The sequence below is a fragment of the Panthera pardus genome, unplaced genomic scaffold (genome assembly GCF_024362965.1).
Source record: "Panthera pardus isolate Hobbes unplaced genomic scaffold, ASM2436296v1 HiC_scaffold_21, whole genome shotgun sequence".
NCBI classification, from domain to species: Eukaryota; Metazoa; Chordata; class Mammalia; order Carnivora; family Felidae; genus Panthera; species Panthera pardus.
This window is the reverse complement of record NW_026526777.1, coordinates 36,692,497-36,713,019: the sequence shown is the minus strand read 5'-3', so window position 1 is coordinate 36,713,019 and position 20,523 is coordinate 36,692,497. Positions and strand designations below refer to the sequence as shown.

General features: G+C 45.7%; 1 protein-coding gene across 3 annotated transcripts in view; it reads left to right on the top strand.

Moving 5' to 3' along the window:
• Positions 1 to 18,642, top strand: part of KCNH1 (potassium voltage-gated channel subfamily H member 1) — a 387,829-nt gene extending 369,187 nt beyond the window's left edge. For all 3 annotated transcript variants that reach the window (XM_019429238.2, XM_019429242.2, XM_019429239.2), the window contains exon 11: positions 12,809 to 18,642. In XM_019429238.2, the coding sequence (XP_019284783.2) occupies positions 12,809 to 13,663 (855 nt within the window). In that variant the 3' untranslated portion in view covers positions 13,664 to 18,642. The remainder of the gene's footprint in view (positions 1 to 12,808) is intronic.
• The last annotated feature ends 1,881 nt before the right edge of the window (positions 18,643 to 20,523 follow it).

The following is a 20,523-nucleotide window of genomic DNA, read 5'->3' as shown; positions in this document are numbered from 1 at the left end:
ATCCTGCCCCGGGGCAACCTTTGTCTCCCCTACTGCAGTAAGTCAGGAGCCGCTCAGCATTCTGGGGGGCCACCCTTGCCCAACACGTCAGGCAAAGGAAAATATATGCCCCTGTGAGCCGACAGGACTCTGGCTGGCCAGGAAGGATCCAGACTTATCCTGTCATTGGTGACTGGACCCATGCCAGCCTGTCCCCAGGGTCCTGGCATTTCTGGTGGGCGAGTAGAGTCCCAGTAACCATGTCTCCAGACTGGCCCCTGTTGCCTGGCCCCGTCTACCAGTCACCATGTGAAGAAAGGTGACAGCAAGGCACGAGCACCAGCTCAGTCACCATGTGAAGAAACCATGTCTCCAGACTGGCCCCTGTTGCCTGGCCCCGTCTACCAGTCACCATGTGAAGAAAGGTGACAGCAAGGCACGAGCACCAGCTCAGTCACCATGTGAAGAAAGGTGACAGCAAGGCACGAGCACCAGCTCGCCCCTGAAGTTGTTTTTACCTAGCTGTGTGACCTCCATCTAGCACAAAACCTGTTTCATAAAGAAGTGTTGAACATCTCATGTAATTTATGGAATACTGTACCAAGAGGGAAAAATAGCCTGGTTGTGTGGGTACAGAATGGTCATAGTGTGTCAGTTATCTGCTCCTGTGATCACGTAGCTGATGGGGAGCCACAGCTCACTGCCACTGCCTGGCATCAGGAGAGAGCATTGTACCGCATAGTGCTAGCCCCAGAAAAGATCCAGATGCAGAATTCCAAGTACCGTTTTTTTTTTAATTTTATTTTTATTTTTTTTTAAATTTACATCCAAATTAGCATATAGTACAACAATGATTTGAGGAGTAGATTCCTTACTGCCTCTTACCCATTTAGCCCATCCCCCCTCCCAAAACCCCTCCAGTAACCCTCAGTTTGTTCTCCATATTTAAGAGTCTCTTATGTTTTGTCCCCCTCCCTGTTTTTATATTATTTTTGTTTCCCTTCCCTTATATTCATCTGTTTTGTTTCTTAAAGGCCTCATATGAGTGAAGTCGTATGATTTTTGTCTTTCTCTGACTAATTTCACTTAGCATAATACCCTCCAGTCCCATCCACGTAGCTGCAAATGGCCAGATTTCATTTTTTTTGATTGCTGAGTGATACTCCATTATATATATATATATATATATATATATATATATATATATATATATATTATACACAATTATATATACAATATATATATATACACACACACCACATCTTCTTTATCCATCCATCCATTAATGGACATTTGGGCTCTTTCCATACTTGGGCTATTGTTGATAATACTGCTATAAACATGGGGGTGCATGTGTCCCTTCGAAACAGCACACCTGTATCCCTTGGATAAATGCCTAGTAGTGCAATTGCTGGGTCATATGGTAGTTCTATTTTTAGTTTTTTGAGGAACCTCCATACTGTTTTCCAGAGTAGCTACACCAGCTTGCATTGCCACCAACAGTGTAAAAGAGATCTTCTTTCTCCGCATCCTCGCCAACATCTGTTGTTGCCTGAGTTGTTAATGTTGGCCATTCTGACAGATGTAAGGTGATATCTGAGTGTGGTTTTGATTTGTATTTCCCTGATGATGAGTGAAGTTGAGCATTTTTTCATGTGTCGGTTGGCCATCTGGATGTCTTCTTTGGAGAAGTGTCTATTCATGTCTTTTGCCCATGTCTTCACTGGATTATTTGTTTTTTGGGTGTTGAGTTTGATAACTTCTTTATAGATTTTGGATACCAACCCTTTATCTGATATGTCATTTGCAAATATCTTCTCCCATTCTGTCAGTTGCCCTTTAGTTTTGTTGATTGTTTCCATTGCTGTGCAGAAGCTTTTTATTTTGATGAGGTGCCAGTAGTTCATTTTTGCATTTGTTTCCCTTGCCTTTAGAGATGTGTTGAGTAAGAAGTTACTGCGGCCAAGATCAAGGAGGTTTTTGCCTGCTTTCTCCTCTAGGATTTTGATGGCTTCCTGTCTTACATTGAGGTCTTCATTCCATTTTGAGTTTCTTTTTGTGTACGGTGTAAGAAAGTGGTCCAGGTTCATTCTTCTGCATGTCGCTGTCCAGTTTTCCCAGCACCACTTGCTGAAGAGACCGTCTTTATTCCATTGGATATCCTTTCCTGCTTTGTCAAAGATTAGTTGGCCATACGTTTGTGGGTCCATTTCTGGGTTCTCTATTCTGTTCCATTGATCTGAGTGTCTGTTCTTGGGCCAGTACCATACTGTCTTGATGATTACAGCTTTGGAGTATAGCTTGAAGTCTGGGATTGTGATGCCTCCTGCCTTGGTTTTCTTTTTCAAGATTGCTTTGGCTATTCAGGGTCTTTTCTGGTTCCATACACATTTCAGGATTATTTGTTCTAGCTCTGTGAAGAATGCTGGTGTTATTTTGATAGGGATAGCATTGAATATGTAGATTGCTTTGGGTAGTATCGACATTTTAACAGTATTTGTTCTACCTATACAGGAGCATGGGAACTTTCTCCATTTTTTTGTGTCTTCTTCAATTTCTTTCATAAGCTTTCTATAGTTTTCAGTCTATAGATATTTCACCTTATGGTTAGATTTATTCCTAGGTATTTTATGTTTTTTTTGTGTGTGCAACTGTAAATGGGATCGATTCCTTGATTTCTCTTTCTGTCACTTCATTGTTGGTGTATAAGAATGCAACCGATTTCTGTGTTTTGATTTTATATCCTGCAACTTTGCTGAATTCATGAATCAATTCTAGCAGTTTTTTGGTAGAATCTTTTGGGTTTTCCTTGTAGAGTTCCATGTCATCTGCGAAGAGTGAAAGTTTGACCTCCTCCTGGCCAATTTGGATGCCTTTTATTTCTTTGTGTTGTCTGATTGCAGAGGCTAAGACTTCCAATACTATGTTGAGTAACAGTGGTGAGAGCGGACATCCCTGTCTTGCTCCTGACCTTAGGGGGAAAGCTCTCAGTTTTTCCCCATTGAGGATGATGTTAGCATTGGGTCGTTCATATGTGGCTTTTATGATCTCGAGGTATGCTCCTGCTATCCCTATTTTCTTGAGGGTTTTTATCAAGAAAGGATGCTATATTTTGTCAAATGCTTTCTCTGCATCTATTGAGAGTATCATATGGTTCTTGTCCTTTCTTTTATTGATGTGATGAATCACGTTAGTTGTTTTGCGTTTATTGAACCAGCCCTGCATCCCAGGTATAAATCCCACTTGGTCGTGGTGAATAATTGTTTTAATGTATTGTTGGATCCAGTGGCTAATATCTTGTTGAGGATTTTTGCATCCATGTTCATCAGGGAAACTGGTCTATAGTTCTCCTTTTTAGTGGGGTCTTTGTCTGGTTTTGGAATCAAGGTAATGCTGGCTTCATAGAAAGACTTTGGAAGTTTTCCTTCCATTTCTATTTTTTTGGAACAGTTTCAAGAGAATAGGTGTTAACTCTTCCTTAAATGTTTGGTAGAATTCCCCTAGAAAGCCATTGTTTTTTGGGAGATTTTTGATTACTAGTTTGTGTTCCTTACTGGTTATGGGTCTGTTCAAATTTTCTATTTCTTCCTGTTTCAGTTTTTGTAGTGTATGTGTTTCTAGGAATTTGTCCATTTCTTCCAGATTGCCCATTTTATTGGCATATAATTGCTCATAATATTCTCTTATTATTGTTTTTATTTCTGCTGTGTTGATTGTGATCTCTCCTGTTTCATTCTTGATTTTATATATTTGGGTCCTTTCCTTTTTATTTTTGATTAAACTGGCTAGTGGTTTATCAATTTTGTTAATTCTTTCAAAGAACCAGCTTCTGGTTTCATTGATCTGTTCTACTGTTTTTTTTTTTTTTTTTTTTTTTTTGGTTTTGATAGCATTAATTTCTGCTCTCTTCTTTATTATTTCCTATCTTCCGCAGGTTTTGGGTTTTATTTGCTGGGGTTTTTTTTCAGCTTTTTAAGGCATAAGGTTAGGTTGTGTATCTGAGATCTTTCTTCCTTCTTTAGGAAGGCCGGATTGCTATATACTTTCCTCTTATGACCGCCTTTGCTGTGTCCCAGAGGTTTTGAGTTGTGGTGTTATCATTTTCATTAGCTTCCATATACTTTTTAATTTCCTCTTTAACTTCTTAGTTAGCCCATTCATTCCTTAGTAGGATGCTCTTCAGTCTCCAAGTATTTGTTACCTTTCCAAATTTTTTCTTGTGGTTGACTTCGAGTTTCATAGCGTTGTGGTCTGAAAATATGCACGGTACAATCTCAATCTTTTTGTACTTGCTGAGAGCTGATTTATGTCCCAGTATATGGGCTATTCTGGAGAACGTTCCATGTGCACTGGAGAAGAATGTATATTCTGCTTTAGGATGAAATGTTCTGAATATATCTGTTAAGTCCATCTGGCCCAGTGTGTCATTCAAAGCCATTGTTTCCTTGTTGATTTTTTGATTAGATGATCTGTCCATTGCTGTGAGTGGGGTGTTGAAGTCTCCTACTATTATGCTATTACTATCGATAAGTTTCTTTATGTTTGTGATTGATTTGTATATTTGGGTGCTGCCACATTTGGCGCATAAATGCTTACAATTGTTAGGTCTTCTTGGTGGATAGACCCCTTGATTATGATATAATGCCCTTCTGCATCTATTGATATAGTCTTTATTTTAAAGTCTAGATTGTCTGATATAAGCATGGCTACTCCAGCTTTCTTTTGTTGACCATTAGCATGATAGATGGTTCTCCATCCCCTTATTTTCAATCTGAAGGTTTCTTTAAGTCTAAAGTGGGCCTCTTGTAAATAGCATATAGATGGATATTGTTTTCTTATCCATTCTATTACCCTATGTCTTTTGATTGGAGCATTGAATCCATTGACATTTAGAGCAAGTACTGAAAGATACAAATTTATTGCCATTATGATACTTGTAGAGTTGGAGTTTCTGGTGGTGTTCTCTCATCCTTTCTAATCTTTGTTGCTTTTGGTATCTATCTATTTATCTATCTATCTCTATATCTATCTATATCTATATCTATATCGAGATATAGATATAGATATTTTTTTGTCTTTTCTTCCCTCAGAGAGTCTCCCTTAACATTTCTTGCACGGCTGGTTTAGTGGTCACAAACTCCTTTAATTTTTGTTTGGGAAATTTTTTATCTCTCCTTCCATTCTGAATGACAGCCTTGCTGGATAAAGAATTCTTGGGTGCATATTTTTCTGATTCAGCACATTGAATATATCCTGCTACTCCTTTCTGGCCTCCCGCGTTTCTGTGGATAGGTTGTGCAAACCTGATCTGTCTTCCCTTGTAGGTTAGGGACTTTTTTTTCCCTTGCTGCTTTCATGATTCTCTCCTTGGCTGAGTATTTTGTGAATTTGACTATGATATGCCTTGTTGATGGTCAGTTTTTGTTGAATCTAATGGGGGTCCTCTGTGCTTCCTGGATTTTGATGTCTGTGTCTTTCCCCAAGTTAGGAAAGTTTTCTGCTATGGTTTGCTCACATAACCCTTCTACCCCTATTTCTCTCTCTTCCTCTTCTGGGACCCCTATGATTCTGATGTTGTTCCTTTTTAATGAGTCACTGATTTCTCTAATTCTTAAATCGTGCTCTTTTTCCTTAATCTCCCTCTTTTTTTCTGCTTCATTTTTCTCTATAAGTTTGTCCTCTATATCGCTGATTCTCTGTTCTGCCTCATCCATCCTTGCCACTGCGGCATCCATCCATGATTGCAGCTCAGTTATAGCATTTTTTTTATTTCATCCTGACTAGTTTTTACTTCTTTTATCTCCACAGAAAGGGATTCTAGTCTGTTTTTGACTCCAGCTAGTATTCTTATTATTGTGATTCTAAATTCTGGTTCAGACATCTTGCTTGTATCTGTGTTGGCTAAATCCCTGGCTGTTGTTTCTTCGTGCTCTTTCTTTTGGGATGAATTCTTTCATTTTGTCATTTTGAAGGGAGAAAAGGAATTGATGCAGAAAAATTAAAATTAATAAAATTAAAACTAAAAATATTAAAACTAAAACACACACACAGACACATAAATCCAATAAATGATGCTAGGTCCTAGGTGTGTTTTGGTCTAGGTGTTGAAAGTGGTTTGACAGATTAGAGAAAAAAAGAGGGATGGGGGGAAAGGAAATTGTTTGAGAATTTGAAAAAAATGAATACACTGAAGTAGACTAAAAAGAGATGATGGGAGTAAAATAGAATTTGAAAAATTTATACAAGAGTAAACAATATAATAGAAAAAAAAGAAAAATGTTTTTAATCAAAATTAAAATTAAAAATGAATTTTTTTCTCTTTCTGTATCCAAGAAAAAAGAAATGAAAAAGAAAAAAGAGGGGGAAAAAAGGAAATAGTTTGAAAATTTGAAAAAGTGAATACACTGTAGTAGACTAAAATAAAATGATGGAAGTAAATGGAATTTGAAAAAAAATTACATAAAAACAAAAAATATAGTAAAAGTAAAGAAAAATATTTTAATGGAAATTGAAAATAAAAATGAAGTTTTTCTCTTTCTGCATTCAAGAAAAAGAAATGAGAGAAAAAAGAAAAAGAAAATTGAATAGATTGACCTAACAGATTGAAATAGGACGGAAATTACTTCGTTTTCCCCTAGAAGTCAGACTATGAAGCGCTTTATAGTCCATAAACTAAGCAGGCGGTAAGACTTGTGTTCTTGAAGAGCGAGATTGGCCCAGTTGGGTGGGGCTCAGCGTAATGGCTCCATTCTCCATGGCGCTGCTAGCCTACTGGGGTAGACTGTTGTGCCACTCGTAGGTGCGTATTCACATGCACAAGGGGGGTGAAAATGGCGTCACCCAGCTACCTAGTCTCTAGTATCAGAACTCTGTTCTCCCCAATCCGCAATCATGCACCCATCCTCCATCTTCAGCTTTCTTCAACTCCCTGCTTTTTCACTGGCCATGACCAAGCCCCAGGCAGAACCTCTCTCCTGAGTTTTATCTCAGATGCGGCTCTTTGCCCTGGCCCCTTGCTTCTGAAGTACTGCTTTGACCCGTTCCACCCCTCACTGAGCAATGGCCAAATGTCGGCTGCACCCAGGAACCCTTGCTGGACTCTGCTGCTGCCAGACTGTGGCCAGGTGCCAGCCCGCCCCAGAAAAAGTTCGCGAGATAGTGTAGCAGCAGCGTTTCAGGGATTCTCACAACACACATCTGGCACCAGGCTTCACCCTTAACGACCTTGTTCCAGCACCAGCAAATGTGGGCATTCTTTGGGGTCTGCTGGGACCAGGGGGCCTCAACAGTTTCTACCAAATGTCCTTCCAGCCATGGAACCGCTTTTCCCCGTGTGGCCCAAGAACCTCCTGGACCCCACTCTACTCCTGGGGATTCACCCTTTCCACCAGAGCACCGCCCGGTATTGAGCTGCAGAGTTGCAGACTCTGTGCTCCCCTTGTTTACAGTTTTAATGGAATTTAAACCTTCTTCTTTCTCCTTTCTCCCTTTTTAGTTTAGTCCCTGCAGCTGTTTCCAATTTTCCACTTTCTCTCCAGCTGCTTTTGGGGAGGGGTGCTTTTCCTGTATTTGACCCCCCCCCCCCCGCGGTCTCTGTCCTCTGTCTCCCCGCAAAAGCTGCTCCCTGCCCACTGCAGCTTCTCGCTCCCCAAGTTCCCCTCTCCACACCACGTACCTGCTGAGTTCTGTGGTTCAGGTTGTGCAGATTGTTGTGTTAATCCTCCAATCAGATTTTTAGGTGTGCAGGATGGTTTAGTGTTGGTCTGGCTGTATTTCATGGATGTGAGACACACAAAAAACTTCCATGCTGTTCCACCATCTTGGCTCCTCCCTTCCAAGTACCGTTTCTAATGAATGTATATCCTTTAGCACCATCATAACATCGAAATATAAATCAGGGCCCATCTGTTCACTCTGTGTGAACATATAGTTCAGAAGCATATCAGTTGTGCATAGAGAAGTCCACTTGTAATCTCTCGCTCTCCATGGGACCATGAATATCAGACACAGATGTGTGTGTGTGTGTGTGTGTGTGTGTTGAGGGGTGGCATACACATCATTTCTTTCACCCTAGCATGGGCTCACAAACAGGGAAATGGCTGTAATTTATTCACTGACATATTCAGTGAGTCACTGACCACTGATTAAGCACTATATATATTAGGCATGACACCAAAGATGAAAAATAAAAAACTGAATAAAGCATTGTGCCTGCCTTGAGAGAGCTTCCCCCAAAGGAAAAGACAAATAAGCAAAGTGTTTCTTTTCACAAGGGTTGCAGTGATCTTTGATGGAGGTCTGTGTGGCTGCCCCATGTTTGCTACCAGCAGGGTCTTTGATCCGGGGTGGGGAGAGAAGCTCGTTGGGAGTACATGACACCTAAGCTAAATCCTGAAGCTCACATAGGAGTCAGGTTGAATGGATGGGGCAGGAGATGAGATTGAATGGAGCTTCAAGTAGGTGAACAGGGCTTTTTCAGAACCTGAGATTACTCAGTAAGGACGGAGCATATAGAGTGACCGAGGGGTGGGAGGCAGGAGAGTTAATCATGCAGCTTTGTCCATCCACTAGGGGGCGATGGAAACCCAGAACCCCACACTCTGGCTCAGCAGCAGGGTTAGAGATAGGAGGCAGCATCTGACTGGAACACAGCATAGGAAATGGCCTTCTCATCCACGAAGGTGATGCACAAATACAAAGGGCACCCCATCCCCCACATGGGGGTGGATTTCAGTGTTTTCCAGAGGGGTTTCTAGGGAACACTACTCTTTCAAAACAGGGAGTCTAGGGGAAAGCGTTCAAGAAATGCCATATGCAGTAGTCTCCTCTTAGACATTCATCAAAGACACATTAACATGGTAAGACTCTGAGAAGTCCTGCAGTAAAGCAGCCAATTTACCATTGTGGTGTGGCTCAAGTTTATTTTATCTTGAGATTTATTCCCCCTCAAGATCCCTGTTAAAACATCATGGAACACTTTAGAAAAGCTGGATAGACTTATCCTCAGGCCTCTGTTCATTGCCTGGTCAGAGCAGACAGCACCCTGGGTTCGGGGTCTCGGGGTCTTGCCTCTCATTCCTAGAGTGCCTGGTGCTGGCAGCACAGACCTCATCATTGTGAGTCACGGGGCCACCCCTGCCCACTCAGATATGAAATACTTGGCCAAATGCATGGACATGGCTGCCTCTGAGGTGAATCTTCCCAGACCAACTTCTCCAAAAACATGGGTGACACTAGTAAGCGGAACCCCAGACCCCAGGTCAGCACAGCTGTCAGACCACATCACCCCCGTGTCCCCAAGGGGGTTGCTGGTTTTACTCATTGATCCTCAAAGGAGGGTTCGGGCATTTTTGCAGGGCAGGAAGCTCTTTCCTGGTTCATCTGTCCATCGGATGGGCCAGTGCCGTTCAGGTGGGGCTGCCGCCAGTGACAGCAGCACTAGGGTGACCCTTTGGGATAAGCCAAGAGGCTTCAGAAGAGTCAGCACAGAGCCAGAAGTCCCTGTCTCCTTCCACGGAGAACCCCAGCCCAGGAGGGCTGAGCTGCCCCCACCCATGTGGCTATAAAATCTAAAGACGTTGCCTGGGTCAGGCCGGGCCCCCAGCCCTTAGTCCAGGATGCACAGGGCATCTGGTTGAAAAGCAGAGGATACGCTGCCCCTCACAAACGTCCACCACAGGTGCATATTACAGCCTTTGTCAGCCTACTGGTGTACTTCACTGTACAGCCTCTTGGGATCAGCTTTGTGTTGCCCCCTCAATACTTGAAGAAGTGCTTCCTTTTCTTTAGTCTTAGAATATCTCACTTCACGTTCAAGAGCTACCTTAACCTTTGATGTTGAGAGAGTTGCTCAGAGGACCATGTGTGTTCCAAGCCAGCCCCTTCCTTTATACCATTGACTACGACATCTGTCGTTCATCTTTTCCAGGCAGAGGACATTCTCCCATTGATTCATTAGCTCATGTATGTCTTTTATTCATTTATTTATGCCACAAATTATTTATGGAGGGCTCTCCAGGTACCAGGCATTTTCTAAGTGCTCGAAATAATGGACAAAACATACAATCCCTGTTTTCTTAGGGTAGACAATTTTTTTTTAATAGAAGATACAATGTGACATGCCAAATACTGTTCTAGGACCTCAGGGAGATTTCAGAGTTATAGGCGTCAACAACTGGTATCATGATTGGGAATGGCTGCTTACAAGGAACAGAGCCCTACTCCACCTCAAGTAAAAACAGGATGATACCGTTAAAAACCAGGCGTCCTGCAGGACAAAAGGCAGGAAACGAGCAGTCAGCTCAGGCCACCAACTCTTGAGTACATGTGCGTTCTCACTCATCCTTTCTCTCTTCCTCCCTCTTTTCTCACTCCCCCCTCTCTTCCCACCTTCCTTCCTTCTTCCCATCTTCCCTCCTCCCCTCTGTAAGAAGGGATGTGCCTGGGGGAGGAAAAGGATGGCAGGGCTACCGCAGGTGGACACAGGCCAGAGAGTAGTTAAGGCAGAAGAGAAGTTGGAGCACAGAAAAGGTGGTTGGTGTTGGGAAGCCAGAGGTAACTTAGACCTCCATGGAATCAGGGAAGCCTTCCTGGAAGAGGTGCTATTTGAGCTGGGTCTTGGTGTTAGGGGGATTTGGATGCCCAGTGGAGAGCAGAGGTCATTCCCAGAACAGAGAACAGGGGGCAGAAGTGGGGAGGGAGGTGGAAGTCTGGTACCTCAGAGCGGGAGGAGCAGGGAAGGTCCTGTTCCTTCTATTTATCATTCCTCCATCCCCGTGATGCCTCTCATTGGCTTTCTCTTCAGGTTGTTTTCCTGAGTCCCACAGCTTGGATCTGCAGGCTAGACTATAGAAGTAGATGGGATATGGCTGAAGGGAACCAGGGGAGGCGGGGTTGTTAAATCACCACTGGGCAGGGCAGGGCTGGGAGAAATACTGCCCAGCACAGGTTAGAAAGTCATGCACTGTGACCCAAGGCATGTAAAGACTTAACCAGGTGGCAAGAGGAGCGGCCGCATCCCACCCACCTGTTAGTGACCCAAGTGTAGAGTCATCTGGCATCAGGAGCTTTGATGGAGAAATCAGGTGACAGGTGTGAGCCAACGATTTGTTGATTGCATCTAGCAACTCAGTGTGTTGGACTCCTCTGTATTTATGGGCGCTGTAAAATCAATCTCGTCGGTCAGACCGGAGAACCTAATGAGTGGTGCCATCAGAGAGCTCTGGCCAGGGGGCTTCCTGGAGGAGAGGGTGAGTTATAAACCATCTGCACCTGGAGGTTAAAAAGGCAGAGGCCTTGAGATGGTGGGGGAAGGAGGGTTCATGTTAAGCATCGACAGTGGGCCTGTGCTTTCACATAAGTAATCTTGTGTTGGCTTTACACCAAGTCACAATAGTGGGGATTTTCCCCACTCTTCAAGGAGGAAATAGACTCTGAAGGTAAGATGCCTGCCTGAGGTCACACGGCTAGGTGGCAGGGCTGAGATTTCTTTCTGACCTCAAAGCCTGTGGTCCTGGCATGCTACCATGTGTGCCTCTCCAAGACCTGCAAGTCCTGTGGCAGGTCCTTGGGGCAGGTTCTGGGTTGGTCCGAGGCTGCCCGCACAGGGCGCAGGGGTTTCCAGGTTGTGGTGATGGAAAAGCTGCTGCTCCCTTACACAGGCCTCTCCTCTGCTTCTCGGTGATCTCAGGACTGGTCCTCGGACCGGTGATTTATATAAAATAGACAACCTATTGCAGGTGGCTTCCCACAAGTTGAGATGTGGGATGGGTCAAACGTGTCCCTGAGCGCATCCGCCACACTCAATGTAAGCCAGAAATTATACAGCTTGCCTATAATCAGAGGTCAGCACCGGGGAAAGCCCTGTGATTTATGGCTCTTGCTCTACTCAGAACCAGATTCATGGACAGTTTGCTGACTGTCCATCCTTTGCATGAAGCACTGTCATCATCAGTAAGTACCTGTTGGACGTTTCATGGGTCTGGGGTTTGATGACTTGGGTACAAGTCCCTTATAGCAAACTTCTATTTTAGGTGACATTTAGCTACCCTGAAACCTTGGTTTTCCTCTTCTCTAAAATGGCAATGTGTCCCAGTGACTTTACAGTGCTGCTGTAAGGAATACATGAAGTGACGTTAAAGTGCCTTACGAACCATCCAAATGGCTGTTGGTATTAGGACAAGCTCGTGTGCAAGGCCGTGGGCTCTTCCCCTGTGAGCAGCCTGAGGATGGGGAGGGCTTCTGTGTGAGACTTGCTTTTGCTTTCACGGCGAGCTGAATTTCATTTCACCAGATCTGCAGGTGGCAATGGCAGTCTTAGCTGTGGCCCTGCCTGGGGATTTGTCTGAACTTTCTTACCCTGCAATGTGGTGTAGACCAGGAGTGCTCAAATTTCCATGCAGAAGAGTCACCTGGAAAGCTTGTTACAGATTCAAGGGCTTCCTGTTGGGAGGTTCTAATACAGCAGGTCTGAGACGAATGATTTCTGTAAAGCTCACCAGGTGACCCTGGACTGCAGGCAGGGGCCCAACTCAGGCACTGGGACAGTCTCCTGGAAGGAGGCCATCTGGCACCTCCAGCCTCGTGGCGTGTGGGGATGGAGAGACTGAGGTTTGTTCCTCTTGAAGAGGATGACAACAGGAGTCCCTTCCTTGCTGTGGGCAAGCTGGGAATGAGTGTCCTGGAAAAGGCAGGTGTGGGCAGTTCCCTGAGCAAAGCCCGGGATGGCGCTGGAGGGATGCGAGCCCTCTGGGAGCCGCAGCCCTTGGCGGGGCGCTGACAGCCTGACGGCCGATGGGCTGAGCTTTGCTGTCCTTCTGTCTCACTCCAGATCGTGTTCCGGAAGATCAGCGACGTGAAGCGGGAGGAGGAAGAGCGCATGAAACGCAAGAATGAGGCCCCCCTGATCTTGCCCCCGGACCACCCTGTCCGGAGACTCTTCCAGAGGTTCCGACAGCAGAAGGAGGCCCGGCTGGCCGCGGAGAGAGGCGGCCGCGACCCAGACGACCAGGATGTGGAGAAGGGCGGTGCCATCCCCGAGCACGCGGCCAACCACAGCCTGGTGAAGGCCAGTGTGGTCACCGTGCGTGAGAGCCCCGCCACGCCCGTGGCCTTCCAGGCGGCCTCCACAGCGGCGGTGTCGGACCATGGCCGGCTGCACGCACCCGGCGCTGAGTGCCTGGGCTCCAGGGCAGCGGGCGGCGACTGCGCCAGGCGCAAAGGCTGGGCCCGCTTCAAGGATGCCTGCGGCAAGGGCGAGGACTGGAGCCAGGTGGCCAAAGCCGAGTCCATGGAGACGCTCCCCGACAGGACCAAGGCGTCCGGAGAGGCCACCCTCAAGAAGACAGACTCTTGTGACAGCGGCATCACCAAGAGCGATCTGCGTCTGGACAACGTCGGTGAGGCCAGGAGCCCTCAGGACCGGAGCCCCATCCTGGCGGAGGTCAAGCATTCTTTCTACCCCATCCCCGAGCAGACGCTGCAGGCCACGGTCCTGGAGGTGAAGCACGAGTTGAAGGAGGACATCAAGGCCTTGAACACCAAAATGACAAATCTTGAGAAACAGCTCTCTGAGATACTCAGGATATTAACTTCCAGAAGATCCTCTCAGTCTCCCCAGGAGCTGTTTGAAATATCGAGGCCCCAGTCCCCAGAATCAGAGAGAGACATTTTCGGAGCAAGCTGAGTGGTCTAAAAAAAGAGTCAAAGACCAAAACCCACCGCCCTTCCCTGGACACCATCCCCACCACACACACCTACATGACCAACAACTTCCAAAGTAGGCTTTCCTGACAGAAAATCAAAGTGGGACCAGTCGCTTAGGCAAGCGCGCTCTTTCTCTATCTGGGCACAGATACGGGAAGAGGCGTGTGTTACCACCCTGCTAGATGACAGCTGTTTTCCAGCTGTCTGCACAATTTTGGAAGAGGGGGCATGCTGAGGGTATTTTCCTTCATTTTTAATTTTTTTACTGCCACGATATTTGTAAAAGATGACAACCCACCAGAAAAGAAGAGCAGCTATTTGGGGATTGGTGGGAAAGCACTGGAGAACCCCTCATGTATATACCAGACTGGGCTCCTTCACCAAGACCCCAAAGACTGCGGTGGGCACAGGGATTTCCCAGCATTCCCTGTCCTTGTACAGCCCATGTCTGTTGTCACCTTATATTTTCCCACAGTCATCATTTGTAACAAGCTCGGGACAAGGGGAGTTTGAGGGCCAGAGAGGTTAGGGCCTTGTGACTTTCTGTCTTTAAGGCCAGAAAGCAGGGAGGTGCTCTGGGCGCCTCCTCGGCTCTCCTTTCCCAAGTGTAAGAGCTGCACGGGGCCCTTCAGGAGGCAGAGAATCTCTGGGCTGTGGTCGGCAGCCTGCTGTCACAGGAGAGGCCTCAGATGAACCTCTGGCCCTGCTCCATGCCACTGGCCTCATTGCATGGGCCCCTTTGCTTCTTTTCCTTCTCGGCCTCTTCCCAAGTGTTCCTGTGGCATTTCTCAGGGTGTGGGGCACCGGCAGGAAGGGTGATGAGCCCAGAGTTGCTTTACTAGCAAAGCAGACACACAGACACACACATACAACCTCAGAAAAACGATTGTAGCAAGTCCTCTGTTTATATTATGATTCTCACCGGGATTGATGGCCCTTCAGCAGTTTGCATTATGTCCATTGCATGGGGTCGTTATAGGACACTTGGGAGCCATGCCTGGCCTTATTTTAAGATTAACCTTTCTTTTACTAAAGTCAGTAGGATTTCAAGAAAAACCGTGAAGACGTCAGGGTCACGGTTGTACTTGCTTCAGGAACAGAAGGAGAATGAGGTGGCAGGTTTTCAAGCTGTGTGAGGTGATGGACAGAGACGGCCATGGAGCTGGGGGCCCAGAGAAGGTCTGAGCTCAGAGGGATAGTCACAGAGCCACCTGTGGGTCATCCAGGTCCCTATGCCATGATGCTTGGGGACACTCCATGGCCTCCTAGTCACCTGGGGTCAGATTATTCACGTGCTCCTTTCAATGGCATCGGAGAAAGGAAAGAGGGCCCTCCCAGTCAGAGTGGAGCTAGCTCAGGGGTTATGCCCTGCCCTGACAGTTGACAAGCAGGGTTGGAAGTTCAGCTCTAAGAACTAGCTTGGAGAGAGTAGAATTAGGACCTGGACTATTGGTGACAGCAGGGACCCAGCCAGCATGTGTCACACTGCATGTGTCACACTGCAGCACCCTCACCCTTAGCGCTTGGTGTAGCTTAGCTGTACAAATCCAGAACCGGTGTTAATCCCCTCAGTACCGAAGGGGACCTGCCAGGCTGGCACTTGCCCTACCAAAGATAGAATTTCTGAAGGCCTCCTGTCTGGGCCCATCTCTCCCCTCGGCCCTTTGGTCCTGTTCGGTGGCCATGGCAGGTCCCAGGACGTGGCCCTCAGTTGTCTGGGCAAAATGGGGCTGTCCTCTCCTGGCTGCCAGCATTGGTGCAGATGGCCCTGGGGAACAGAGTCCAGGGGGTCAAGGGAAGGGCCCTTCCCCAGGGGTCCCCGTACACTTATGCAGCTTCTCATGGGAGGCTTACCGGGTGGCCGCTGGTTTCCTGAGGCTGCAACATTAGATTTAGCCTCAGATGGCAGCATACAAATAGGAGGAAGTGTAACTTCCCAAGGCCAAGTCTTAACTGTTTGTGACTCTAGATAAAGCACTGAGACTTTCAGTCTCTTTGAGAAGCTGCCAACTAGTCCAGAGGCTATAAAATATCTGGAATCCCATCTGCCCCCAGAATGTTCTAGTTTGCTGTTCCTTAAATGTGCTCATTAGCCTGCTTCTAAAGTTTAGTACCCACTACTTTTAAGTCAGGGCAAGGGCCCTGGATGACTCTATCATCCAGCTTCAGAAGCATGTGCCCAGCTCTCTGTGGGCTTGGTGACAGGCTCCTGTCCAGCACCCTGCAGGCCACTGGAGAGGGGCCCTTTCCTTCCCCACTAGCTCTGCCTGAGGGGACAGGTGTTTATTAAGAAATGACTCCCCATCTGGGTCTGAGGGGCAAAGATGCTAATACGCCAGGCTTGGAAGCCAGACCTGTTTTGGGGGGAAAATAAAGCTTCATGAATGTACTCCTGGACTGACTCCTAGGACATGAATCGGGCTAATGACCAGAAAAGCCTGGATCCGCGGTGGGAATGTGCTCATCTCAGGGCCGCAGGGCCCACATGTGTGCCTGTGGTGACAAATCCCCACAGTGTGGCCTGTACACGCTTTTAGTCTTCTCCACTTAAGGACTCCACTTAGGGACTTTTGCTTTGTTTCCTCTGAAAAAATTAATTTCTAAAACGAGCCAAACCTTCTCTCCTTCCACGTTTATGACATGCACTTGGCCATGGACCACTTCGTGCCAACTACCTACTCTTGCCTGGACGCTGCTCTGGCTTCCTGAGCAAGGACCACAAGCTTCAGATACTGACTGAATCTTCCACTGTCTGGTGGCTGAATAGAGGTTAGGGAAACACAGAATTACCAGGTGTTGGACTTAACATTTAGACTTTAGAAGTTATGTTGAGATATTTACCTGTTTTTTGTTTTTTCCTTCTTGAGGGAAGAGGACATGATGTATTACACCATTGCCCAGTACTTGCCGGTTACTTGATCTCGTACTTAAACTCCTTACCTCGGATGTTATTCGTAGGGTGGCTCCACTTCCCAGAGAGTGTCCTGACGGGCTGCTTTGGAGCAAGAGGTCTTGCCCCAGCACTTGGCTGCTTGTTGAACTTGCTCTCCCCCACCGATGGGGGAGTGGGAGCGAGGGCTGAGTCTATGAAATATGACGGCCAACGAGACGGAGTGCCTGTTTCTCTGTGGAGGATGGGACCCCGGCACTGAGTGCTGCTGTCCGGTGCACCTGCAAAGGCTCCTCCAGTGACTATGCCGGGAATCCCCTAGAAAGGAGAGGGAGGCAGCCCTCTGGTTGAGAAGGTCTGGTCTAGTGCACAGTTTTGACATCTGCACCTCCATCCATCCCATTCACTCATGCTTAGACCTCCTGGCTTGGTTCTAAGACGATTCCTTATATTCTCAACCTCAGAGTCCATCTGTGTGCAGAAAGTTTGTAGCCAGTATAATAGGCAACCAGTGGCTTACAAAAACAAAAACAAAAAACAAAAAAAAAAACAGATGCTATGACAGCATGGGCCCAAGGGTTCCAAAGCTGTTTCCATTTCTTGTTATCCAATCCCTGGGCCTGTTTTACCCTCCACCCTCTAGATCCTGTGTGGTGTTGCTGGCCAAACATCAGGCCCTTTTCTGGAATCTTCTTTCAGAAGCAGAGCCAGCATGGCTTAGAGTAAAAATGCACTCCACCACCACACCCCATCCAGCAACTTCCCCTCCAAATCCTTCGGTGGAAGGTGAAATAGGCCAAGTGTCAGAATTTTTGTCGAAGCCTCTGTAGGGACTAAAAGAATGCCTTAGGAGCACCCGGTGTAGGGACAGCCTCATCTCCCCTTGCTGCATTGACCACCAAATGGCACATGCACTCTCTGGAAAACCGTAGGAGTCCTGGTGGAGATACAAATTGCTGTGCGTTTGATGAGTAGATTGTACAATGTTTTGCAATAAAGATGTTTAGCCTTAAGACCCTTGAATGGAACTCCAGCTGTGATGGAGCTGCCGACACCCTCCTCCTCCTCCCTCCTCACGTCGTGTTGCTTTAAGAGGAACCCACTGAGGGCACACTCAGACCCCGGGGTGGCCTCTCTTCTGTCACTAAATCGTTGTACTGCCTTCTTGCTCGCTTCGATACAAATACCTTCACCAGCTCTTGTGCCCTCCAGCTGGGGGATTTCTCTGTCCCCTTAGCACCAACCGCAGCCATCAAAGAAAGCACCATTTTCTCACCCAAGGTATTCATGTTGAGAAGTGTTGACTTCCACTCCCTCTGATCCACAGTTCAAAAGAATCAATGTGAATGTGCAGCTTAAATTAGTTTCAAGTGAAACTTCATTCTCATGTGAGCAAGTCAGACTTACTCTGGAACCTCTAGAACTGGACTTGAACGCCCTGCAGGTGCCAGGCCCCATGGGTGCCCTCTCAGCCCCACCATTAAACTTTTCTTAGAGCCATTGTCTCTTTATCTGGGACTTCAGAGCCGGTCAACGGATCGAGGAGCTATTTAATGAGAAGTTCACAGATCTTGTATCAGGATATGAACAATGAGAAAGATCTTAAGATGCACCCTGCCCCAATGAATGTATTCTCTTAAAATTCAGACATTGTACTTGTGCATCGGTTGGAGACTGCCCACATCTGACGTTTCACCAATGCTGTAAGGACACTTCTACTCCTGAGCAGTTTGTCAGCCTGGGGCTTCTCCTTATATTGATACTCTTTTCATTGAGTTCCGCCAAATCCTTCACTGGGTTTTTCTTTTTCCTTTGCATCTGCCACTTTGTCCGAATGAGCATGAACAGACAGAAGTACAAATGAGCTGATACTATTTTTATGGTCAGTTGAGGATGCTGCCAGAAACTCCACTGTATGTGTGCCGCTTGGGAATGTTAAAAGGAACATGTGGGCCCCTCCATTGATAATATTCCCTTCTCAACATTTTTAAACAAGCACAAATGATATTTGTAAAAAAAAAAAAAAGTTTAATTTTATTTATTATGGTAATAAACTATTTTATACATGATACTTGCCTTTGCCTTTTCTTCTATAATTTTAAGGCACTGAATTGGGTGTTCTGATCTAAGGTGCCAGAGCAAGGATGGTACTTTGTATTCAAGAGTCTGAGAGGCTCTAATCTGGATAGCACCTGTCAGTGTGGTTTTGGAGAACTCAGAATTCTAGAGACACCAAGACTGTATGTCTGAGTACAGCACAGCGAGAGAATGGTCGTGAAGGTGCTTTGCCGTATGATCTAGAAATAGAGCTGTGTCTGCCATACAGATGTACAGAGATGCCTTCAAAACCTGGCGTCCTGGAAAGCTGTGGTACAACACATTGATTTAACACTTATCTGAAGGTGGCCTCCCAAGGAGAGGTGAACTTTTAAACAATTTGGATTGAAATTTAAGATTTATGAAGGCTTCCCTGCCTTTTCAAATACAGTGTAAAAAACATAACCGAATCTTTTTGGAATGATTCCGTAGCAACAGTGGGAGTTAGGGTCTGTGCTTTAATTCATTGATGGTCTCAGAAACTAGTAAGGTCGAGGGCTGCTTGCCCCTAAACCAACGAGTCTTCTCTAGCAGCCCTCACTTCTGCTCTGGTTTTAATAGGTATGACTTCCTGCTCATGGCAAGATTCTCCATAATACTGTCAACCTGAGTTCTTATTTAATACTACTGGACCACATTTCAAAAAGGGCACTTTTCTTTTTGTAGACAGAATTTAACTCAGGATGAGGAATCTGTGGTCTGCAAGCCATATTCGGGCCTCTGCTTGCTCTCATAAGGCCACAGGATGAATACGGCATTCTTAATGACATCCTCCCTACAACCTATTATTTCATTATGTTGCAGAAAAGCATAATAAACATTAAAGGTGATAGTATTTAAAATTCCAAGTGATTTGATATTCATTCGAAAATCTCACCTAAAAAAAGGAATCTCACGTAATAAAGCACTGAACAGTATGTTCTTGATATATCTTCAATTGTGAAAAAAATCTCTTTGTGAATATGATTTTTATAATTAGTCAAAAGGACTAGTAATACAGAGCTAAGTAACAGATACTACATTCTGGGTGCCAAAGGGGTTTCAACTATTAAAAAGGGGGGATTTTGTTGGTTTTAAGTTTATTCACTTATTTTTTAGAGAGCACAAGCAGGGGAGGGGCAGAGAGACAAGGAGAGAGAGAATCCCAAGCAGGCTCTACACTGTCAGCCCAGAGCCTGATGCAACGCTCTCTCTCTCACTGTGAGATCATGACCTGAGCCGAAGTCAGATGCTTAAACGACTGAGCCACCCAGGTGCCCCTGTCGATTTGTTTTAAAATAAAATGGCTCAGGTCATGCTCTCACGTTTGTGAGTTCGAACCCTGCATCAGGCTCCACACTGGCAGTGTGGAGCCTGCTTGGGATTCTCTCTCTCTCTCTCTCTCTCTCACTCTCTCTCTCTCTCCCTCCCTCCCTCCCTCCCTCCCTCCCTCCCTCAAAATAATAAACATAAAATAAAACAAGACAAAAAACAAAATAACTTCCCTGAAAAAGGGCCTCGGATTTCTCAATGCCCACTGAGAAAGGCCAGCACCATCAAGATGATCTGGTTTCTCAACAGTTGGTCCTACTGGATGTATATGTTCTGGTACATTTGTTAGAAAGCAAACTCATTACGATTAATTTCTTATACTGGTCTACAATTATGTTATTATTTTAAATAAGCAAGTGAGCAGTCTCAGTTTTTTTAAGGGGAACACCTGTCCCGCTAAATTACTATCCTCCCAATACAGACAACATTGTATAATTGTATAGATGATATATTTTCTTTCTATGCCTGCAGTCTTCAATAGAACAAAAGGTTTTCTCCTGTCACTTCAAACAAATTAATCTGAAGGAATAATAAAATACCTT